Raw genomic sequence first — 8,857 nt, 5'->3', positions numbered from 1 at the left:
AACATTGTCTTCAATGTTTTAAACATAAACTCACACATAAGCAAGCAAACGACACAGCTAACAAACATGACAAGCATGGCAAAGTAAAAGCAATAACAAGTAGGGTGTAGGAACGCAAATCTGGTTGTGATGCCGAAGCTTCCTAGTTCTTCTTTATTTGCATGGGTTGCCTCTCAAGTAGCGCTTGCTTTAACGTCTTCCAACCGGACGATACCTTATTTTAAGCTTCATTGGAGCCCACGGCCAGGAGGGGTATGTCCTCCACGACATGCTCCTCAAAGTGGTCATAATATGGCTTCAAATGATGTCCATTCACTTTGAAATCGTTTCCGATCTTTAAACTTTGAATTTGGACTGCACCATAAGGAAAGACATTAGTAACAACAAACGGGCCCATCCATTTAGAACGTAACTTACCTGGAAACAATCGAAGGCAGGAATTGAATAGTAACACTTTCTGCCTCACGACAAATGTCTTGGTACGAATCATCTTGTCATGGAATGCCTTCGACTTCTCTTTGTAAATAAGAGCGTTCTCGTACACCTCGTTCCGAATTTCTTCAAGTTCATTCAATTGAAGCTTCCTATGAATTCCAACAGCATCAAGGTCCAAGTTGTCAGAACAAATTGACCATATGGTTGGTGTAATTGAGAGTCAAAATACAACTTTAAACATGGTAAAGGGTTTACAAAATAGTAGCATTGCTGAAGTGATGAAGATAGTTTCATCTTTGCCTGGTGCAGGGCCTGAGATCTCCTTATGACTATTTGCAACTTGATTATTTCTAAAACAAGAGATGAGAGAAATGTTCTTAATTATAGAAGATCTGAACATCAAGCTTCAATTGCTTATCTATGAGCAAGATGAAAATTAGGTGCCCTGTAATGCATTTAGTTTGCAATGTTTTATATTTTGTGGTAGACAATATAATCTAAAATATCTTGGAACTTGAGTTTATATTTTGATTTGTCATTTGGGATGGTTACTTGGATTTCTTTGTGTTTTACTTGGGATTATAATTGGATGGTTGTTATTTTGATTCTCTATTTAAGAATATTATTTTTTTCATGCATGTACTCCTCCTATTTGCAGGAAAATGATGAGATTTTATTTTTTTCAAAATTGCAGATCTCTTTCAAGATATAGACATCTTGCAAGATGAGGAATAGTTAAACCAAACTGAATGCCTTTGTGTTCGTATTATAAAACATTATTATCAAACATATATCCACAAAACACCTTGTATGGATTCTTCTCAAACATGATATAAGTGGTTGATGGAAATATTACGAGGAAATGAGAGGAGTTGTCATAGGATGTTCAAAAAGGACAAAGTGGTATTTATGAGATTGTGTAGTGACTTGCAAAACAAGTATGGATTGAAAGGTTCAAGGAGAACGTGTCCTAGTGAAATGTTAAGAATGTTTTTGTTTATTCTAGGACAAGGTGAAAGAATAGGTTAGCACAATAACGATTTCAACACTTCGGCAAGACTGTAAGCATATACTTTAGTCAGTTACTTGATATTGTATATATTAAGACTATTGATGTTATCAAACTGCTGGATCTTGAGTTTAATGGTGTTCTTGCAGAGATATTGAGGGACTCTAGATATGTGCCCCACTTTAAGGTAAAAAAATAATAAATAGATATGATACTTCTTGCTTTGTCTTATGAATTAAATTATATTTATTGAAAATTGTGTTATAATAATTATTTGCAGAATTGTATTGGTACTATTGGTGGTGTACATGTTCAAGCCATAATACCTTCTAGAGATCAAGTACCATATATTGAGAGGAAATGGACACCAACTCAAAATGTAATGGCCGAATGTAATTTTGACATGCAATTCATCTTTGCATGTGAGGTTGGGAATGAATTGCACATGATACAAGGATATTCTTATATGTATTACGAAATAGTGCTTTAAAGTTTTCTAAGCCTCAAAATGGTAATGTCTCAAACTTGTGCATATGTCTCAAATTTTGCATTTGATTAGGCATTTTTTAGAGTTTTTTTTTAATTTTTAATTTTTAAATTTTTTATCATAGTAGCATGCTTTGAACATTACAGGAAAATATTATCTTGTGGATAGACACATTTTAAAAAATAAGCACATCAATATCAAACTAGCCCTTAATTTCTAGATACTGCTTGATTTGTTCAAAATCTTCAGATATGAAAATTAGGTCTCCTAAGGGCCAAAGCATCCCCATTTCCCCTTAAACATGCAAATTGAGCCTTTTCATAACGGTCCTTACGAATATCGACGTCCTTCTAAGCGCTTATGCAGACATCAACCAATACGTCTCTTATTCTTGGTAGCATTCGTGCAACATTTTATTTTATTTTTTAAAAAGGAACCAGTCGGTGGTTTTACCATGTTTGTATATTTTTTTGGGGTCGGAAAGACTCACACAAGTATTTCAACCTCCGTCCTGTTATCATCGTGCGATTTACTAACGGCAAAAATTAAAACTAGAACATGTGATGTGAAATACGGGTAAAATTTATCCCAAATCACTGGACCACTCCGTGATGATTGATGCAGAATTTGATAGAAGCAAGTTGTAACACCACTTATTACCAAAAGCTTTGGGTGGCCGGGTGGCGTGGCTTTTGACCTTATTTGTGTATCGTCCAAACACGCCGTTTACCAAATTGCAGGCCTCCAATCGCGTCCAGTCCAATTACAGACAGACAAAGCTTACCATTTCCGACTCCCTCAACAGAATTTTATCACTCGTCTATTCGATTGATAGAATTCCCACTCGGAGGGAACCTCAATTTTCTGCACCGCCGGCACCTTCACTCTCTTCCCCCCTCTCTCCGTCTCCGATTGGGTGTTGGTAATTGGGCAGAATCTTTAACATGTATCACGCCAAGAAGTTTTCAACGGCGAGCTTGGTCCCACACAAGCCCCAGAGCTCCCAAGAGCTTGCGAACGTCGGGGTTGTCAGCGGCGGTTCCTCCGTGAAAAGCCCAACGCCTTCCGGCGGTGGAAGCGGGAAGCAACGGCTCCGCTGGACTTCAGATCTCCACGACCGCTTCGTCGATGCCATTACTCAGCTTGGCGGACCAGACAGTGCGTATTTTCTTTTCAGTACCGGTTTTTTCAATTTATTTACTTATTCATTATATTTATGTCCTCTGATTCCCTTGCAATTTTGACATGGCCTTCCTTCAAATTGAACCAGTTTCCTCTAATTTTTACATGATTAATTTAATTGTGCTTTTTGTTGATCCTTTTAATTCTGTACCAATTGGTTTAGAGGGGGCTTCATTTATTTATAAATTAAAAGGTTATAATCAAGATGCTCGGCGAACGAAATGAAGAAATTGTTGGAATCATTCATAGAAATCGTTGATCGAATGTTTCCAAATTTTTCTAATGTTTATGAGTGCACCTATGTGGTTGAGATGGCTTTGGTTTGTTTTTACAAGAATTTTTATTAATTCGGTCTTTGTTTGTTTTCTTTCTGCCTTCTTTGTAGTTGATTTCTAAAAAAAAAAAAAAAGATAATAGAGAAATTGTTTTGTCAAGTTTAACCTCGAAAATGTATTGAACTTTTAGTATGACCACAAGAATTTGTACTCCTTTTCTATCCGTATCAAGAATTCATGCTCTTTTTTTTTTTTTTTATCCAAATCATGTTCAGACTCAGCTACTTAGGGCCTTTTTGATTGTCACTACATTTTTGGTTTTCAGTTATTGTCTTATTAGTTAAAGATAGAGAAGGGCGGGGGGACTGGATGGAAATATAGGGGAAGAGGGAGCAGAGGGGGTTGAGGAGGGACGGAGGAAGGATAAATGTTAATGGAATGTTACACTCGGAAACAACTCCTTTAAGGTATTAGTAACCATTTGGGTACTGACTTTTGTCATCATACTGTTTCATTGTTGGTCTCCTCCTTGATGACAATGGTTTTTGTCTGTCTCTAAAAAACACTTACGATGGTCTGGTGCAAGGTTGAAGGAATCCCTTGCACTGGATGCACCCAATATTTTCCCCACTCAAGTTCTATGCGGAAAAAGAGTGGCTAGTGTGAACTCCACTTTTGTCTTATGGGCGGAAATAACCAGTACAGTGATCATCCATGGGACTTCAGTGATTACTTCCTTCTGGCTGGATCTGAGTAAGATAATCTCTTCATTTAACTGTATCTGTCTGCAGTTATTCCAACGACGTGATGTGTGCACTCTTGGATTTGTCAGTTTAACACCATGAGTGTTATTACCCATTGTCATGGTATAAGAGCTGGATACATTCTACACCTTTCTGACTGAGAGAGATTATGTTTTGTTTTACTGATTTCCAATGACAAAGTGCAGGGCTGTTCACCCTACAGATTCTTTTAATGATTTCTTTTCTAGTCTTGCTCATCTCTAAGCTTACATTTCCTCACCAGGGTCGGGCTTCTCATAAAATCATGGTTATAATCTGGGACGGAGTTGCACTATTGATGGAGCAATCTGCTTAGGAAACTTCGTTTGTTTGACCAGTTATGAATGATTGGCCACATGTCTAGGGAGCATCGTCATTTTTTTGTTTTTTATCATGGCCTCCACTTGCCCCCTCAATGTCCTGCACTTGTTAGTTGTCTGATAGATATTATTAAGAAAGGAACAATACTTACCTGTATCTTGGTGCTCTAGTGGCTCCCCTCATAGTCGGGTTTCTTGGAAAAACTACTAAACTTTTAGTTGTACAAGACTCACGATCTAGAGGTTCTCAGTAAAGGTCTGTTTCAGCCTCTTTATTTTTCTTCTGTCTTGTTTGGGCCCGGGGAGGATTCTGCAACCACTTCCCCGTTGATCTTACTTATTCTTTTGGCGGTTCCTCTTTAAGTATAGCACAACCATCTGCTCTTGTGAGCACTTTGGCATGCCTTTAAGATTAGTACAGGAAAGAAGAAAAAACCACTCTTGAGCAGTGACCCCTGCTATAAGTTCCTGTTGCACTTTCCATCGGACTGTTGCATGGGAGACAGGGTGATGCAAGGTTCCAACTAACTGGCACTGTCAAATGATTCTTACAGAAGTGGACTCTTTGTTCACTAATTTTGTGAAGTTCTATTTTTAATCAATTCTGTTTCTTATAAAGTAAAAGGACATATTCACATTGTTCGTTCTTTGTGAATATCATAACTGAATCTTTTTACTTGTCTCTAACTCTAGAAACCCTAGGTTAGATTAAAGTCAGTGTTTAGGGAGTGGTATTAATTTAGGTTTTGACAGCATATTTTATTTTTCACTATGTGGTAGTTAGAGCTTTTGTTAATTTCTAGAACGTTTGTAGTGAATATCTTGTCCACTATGATGTACTTCTTGTAAAAAGAAAATAAAAATGTAAAAACACTAGAAGCTATACTTTGAACGCGTGTTTGTAACATTTCCACTTTTTTTTTTTATTTAATGCCCAAAGGAAATAGTAATTTTTTTTTTGTTTTCATTTCAAAAAAGCTCAAACATAAGCTCTCATCTGTATATTGTTGTTCTTCTATTAGATGAAGGAAACACAGAAAACTTTTTGGTGACTATTTTTAGTAACTGTTTTTCCGTGAAAGAAGCATATCTGGAGATATCCATTTTTGTAAACTCTAGTGAAGTCTCCTAGTCTGGATCAGTGGTGCTCTGACTTCTATTGCATTGACAGTGCTTTTGGTTGAAGTAGAAGGCCATAGTCTTCTACTGAATTAATTTCTGTATCTTCTGGCCTTCCGTTGATGCCAAGTTTTGAAATTATCCGGTGGAAAATTTGCTCAGGCATGGATTGAAGAAGAGCCAAGGAAGATGTGTTCAATGATTAGTTCCTTTGTTTCTTCCCTTCACATATAATCTTCTACTATATTCTATGGATAACCATCTATACTACTTGTATAGGTGGGGAATATCAACTAATAACCATCTGATCAGTCCACCTGCAAATTGAAATTATGATGCTGTACTGTAAAAGATATTCATTTGGATAGTTAATCGTATAACCAACCCTGTCAAGGACTTCTAGGACTAGTGAGGCTCTTAACTTTTTCACTGGGATGAGGGTTAGTGTTGCTTTCGGTTAATTTATTTAAAGGAATTCTGATTGTTATTGGTATGTTGAATATTTTCCTACACTAGAGTGTAATGATTCTGTGTTTTCTTCAAAAAGTCAATGTTCGATTCCTTATCCACGATTTGCACATTTCTTTTGAGTTAATAAATCGAAAACAATTGAAAAAAAAGGAAATTCTCTTCTAGCTTTTATTCCCCCTATTTTCTTGGCAGGGTGGTTTATAAATTTCATCTACTTTCTCTATGTTTCATTAAATAATTCACTGCTTGGTCTGAACTTTTGGTTAATGATTCATTTGTGCTTAAATTATTTATTTTTGTTGAAGTGGATGTATTTTAGTTTATATGTGATAGCTAGTGGTGCTTTGCAAACCCAGGAAGAAACGTAGGACCGGATTGAATTGTCCAATCCTTTATTTGTGGCATGTAGTCCAATGGACAAATTAGTCCCACAGTACAGGGATTTGATGAATTTTTTTTTTCCATATCTGGTCCCACCCAAACTAGTGTTTCTAATCACATTCATTACCTAATTAATATTTCACAAATGTTTGTTTTTTGCAATTTTACATAGGGGCAACACCTAAAGGTGTTCTGAGAGTGATGGGTGTTCCAGGACTAACTATTTATCATGTGAAGAGCCATTTACAGGTGCGGGTCACCTTGCTATACTATATTACATATTCAGGGACATTTAATGTTCTTATTTTTAACTACGCAATTATTCTTTTGTATAGAAATACCGACTTGCAAAGTACCTGCCAGAGTCTCCAGCTGATGGTAAAGGCGTCTATCTCCTATATATGTTATTTTAGCAATAGAAAACTTGTTTTTACCTTATAAAAATATGAGTTAATTTGAATTTGGAGTACTGTTTCTGACTGATAGGTTCTAAGGATGAGAAGAAGGGTTCTGGAGACAGCCTATCTTGCTCAGATTCTTCTCCGTGGGTACCTTTTCCTTTACCTTTTATTGGTTAAACCTCTGTACGAGGACCACATTTTGTCTCTTAAGCTTTCATGACCAATATCATTATCCCTCTTCACTTGCATAATCATTTGTCTCATGCATATGCATCTAACGTTCCAAAAAAAACATTCAATTGTTCAGTGGAGTGCAAATTAATGAGGCATTAAGGATGCAAATGGAAGTTCAGAAGCGTCTTCATGAACAGCTTGAGGTAAGGTCTCTTTCTCTCACTTCACCTTAAATTGCTGGAAGAGAGATGTAGTCTGCCCTGCAATATCTTTATTGGAAGGAAAGCTCATAGAAAGAAAATTGTTTCTGACAGACGCAGAAAAAGAATTACTCAAGCGCTAAAAGGAAAGTTTTCAAGTTTATGCTGAAAATTATTTTGCAAAAATTGAAAATAGTTAATCCAGCAATTACATAGCCTAGAGGTCAAGGTTTTTGTATGGCATTTTTCTTCTCCGGGGCCTGAGTTTGGCTCTGGCTTTGGGAATATGGATTGGGTAATAATTGTTTTTCAATAAAAATAATGTTGTAGAGATGGGAAAATCGGTGGGTGGATGTTCTGCAAATGCCCATCTTTTTTCTGTGTTCTTCAATTTTTGTTCTTAGATCCGACCATAGTGTTGCTTGTTCATTTCTGCAGTAGAGCATGATTCAGGAACTGTTTCCTGATCTCCTATCCTCTCAGAATCAAGTGCAGGCACTTAATATGATGAAAACTTGTAATGAGCTGTTCATGTATGCGATTTAGGGGGATGGTTATTGTCATTTTGTTCTGGTCAGTGTCTACTCATTGGTGGCTTTACAAAGAATTCACTAATGTCTGAAAATCAATTCAGGTTCAAAGACAGTTGCAAATGAGAATAGAAGCTCAGGGTAAATACTTGCAGAAGATCATCGAGGAGCAGCAAAAGTTTGGTGGTTCACTCAAAGCATCAGAAGCGTTACCATCAGCTGAGGAAAAGCAGAAGCCAGCTCATTTGGAGACAATGGGCGATGCATCGGCCGCACCCTCATCTCCCCGAAAGAAACAAAGGGTGGATGAAGGGCTGGCAGACGGTTGCGCCACATCTAATCTGCCTCTAAAAGCTGACCAGAAGAACGAATTTGTGGGTCAGTGGGATCGAGAAGTGTATGGAAGTGACGGTGGATATGGATTTGGCTTGCAAACAGAGTTTAAAGAAAGAGATGGCGGTGCTGCACAGAAAGCACCTATGGAGTTAGATCCCTTGTGTGGTTCAAAACAATAGGAAGGAATCACCATTGTTGGTAGTCTTTGATGAAGCAGTCTTTGTGCAATTAATTAGAAACCATGTTATGTATACCACGTAAATATACATGCGATCGACTTGTAATTATACAATGTATGAATTTTCCTTAGTGTACAAGTAGCATGTAAACTCCAACTCCCCAGAAAATATGTTTGTTGTTAGTTTAAGTACACTCATCGACGTTGTTCCTACTGTCATGGTTTTGTGCCTGAAGTGAGTGATTTTTATGATGATGTTCTGCAAATATTCACGAAGACATCGTTGCATTCAACTTTGAAAGTATGCGCGTGCTACTATTGATAGAAATCTCTCCGACAGTTTGACTCTCTCTACCCGTCGGTTGATGAGGATCGGAACAACACAGATAGCGGTTACGGTGCTCGGAACAACTTTCATATCTGATAGGAGCATATATATGCGACTTTGTTAGTTTACTCCTTTGCATTTGCTTAGTTCCTATTTATAAGAGTGTTTTAAGCTATTTTTGTGTGTTTGTAGGTCCATGTAGACATCGAAATTTCGATGAAATAAATGTTGATCAATAATTAGAATTTC

At 37.1% G+C, this 8,857-nt stretch overlaps 1 protein-coding gene across 1 annotated transcript; it reads left to right on the top strand.

Annotated features, from left to right (window-relative positions):
* The first annotated feature begins 2,593 nt into the window (after nucleotides 1–2,593).
* On the top strand, nucleotides 2,594–8,493 carry LOC126593690 (myb family transcription factor PHL7-like). Its single transcript, XM_050259797.1, has 6 exons — nucleotides 2,594–3,089; nucleotides 6,634–6,710; nucleotides 6,797–6,839; nucleotides 6,948–7,005; nucleotides 7,170–7,239; nucleotides 7,871–8,493. The coding sequence occupies exons 1-6, from the start codon at nucleotides 2,876–2,878 to the stop codon at nucleotides 8,279–8,281; spliced, it is 873 nt and encodes a 290-aa protein (XP_050115754.1). The 5' UTR covers nucleotides 2,594–2,875; the 3' UTR covers nucleotides 8,282–8,493.
* Nucleotides 8,494–8,857: the final 364 nt, after the last annotated feature.

The sequence above is a fragment of the Malus sylvestris genome, chromosome 12 (assembly GCF_916048215.2).
Source record: "Malus sylvestris chromosome 12, drMalSylv7.2, whole genome shotgun sequence".
In the NCBI taxonomy this organism is placed as follows: domain Eukaryota; kingdom Viridiplantae; phylum Streptophyta; class Magnoliopsida; order Rosales; family Rosaceae; genus Malus; species Malus sylvestris.
The sequence above is the reverse complement of the archived record's forward strand: the minus strand, read 5'-3'. Positions and strand labels throughout refer to the sequence as shown.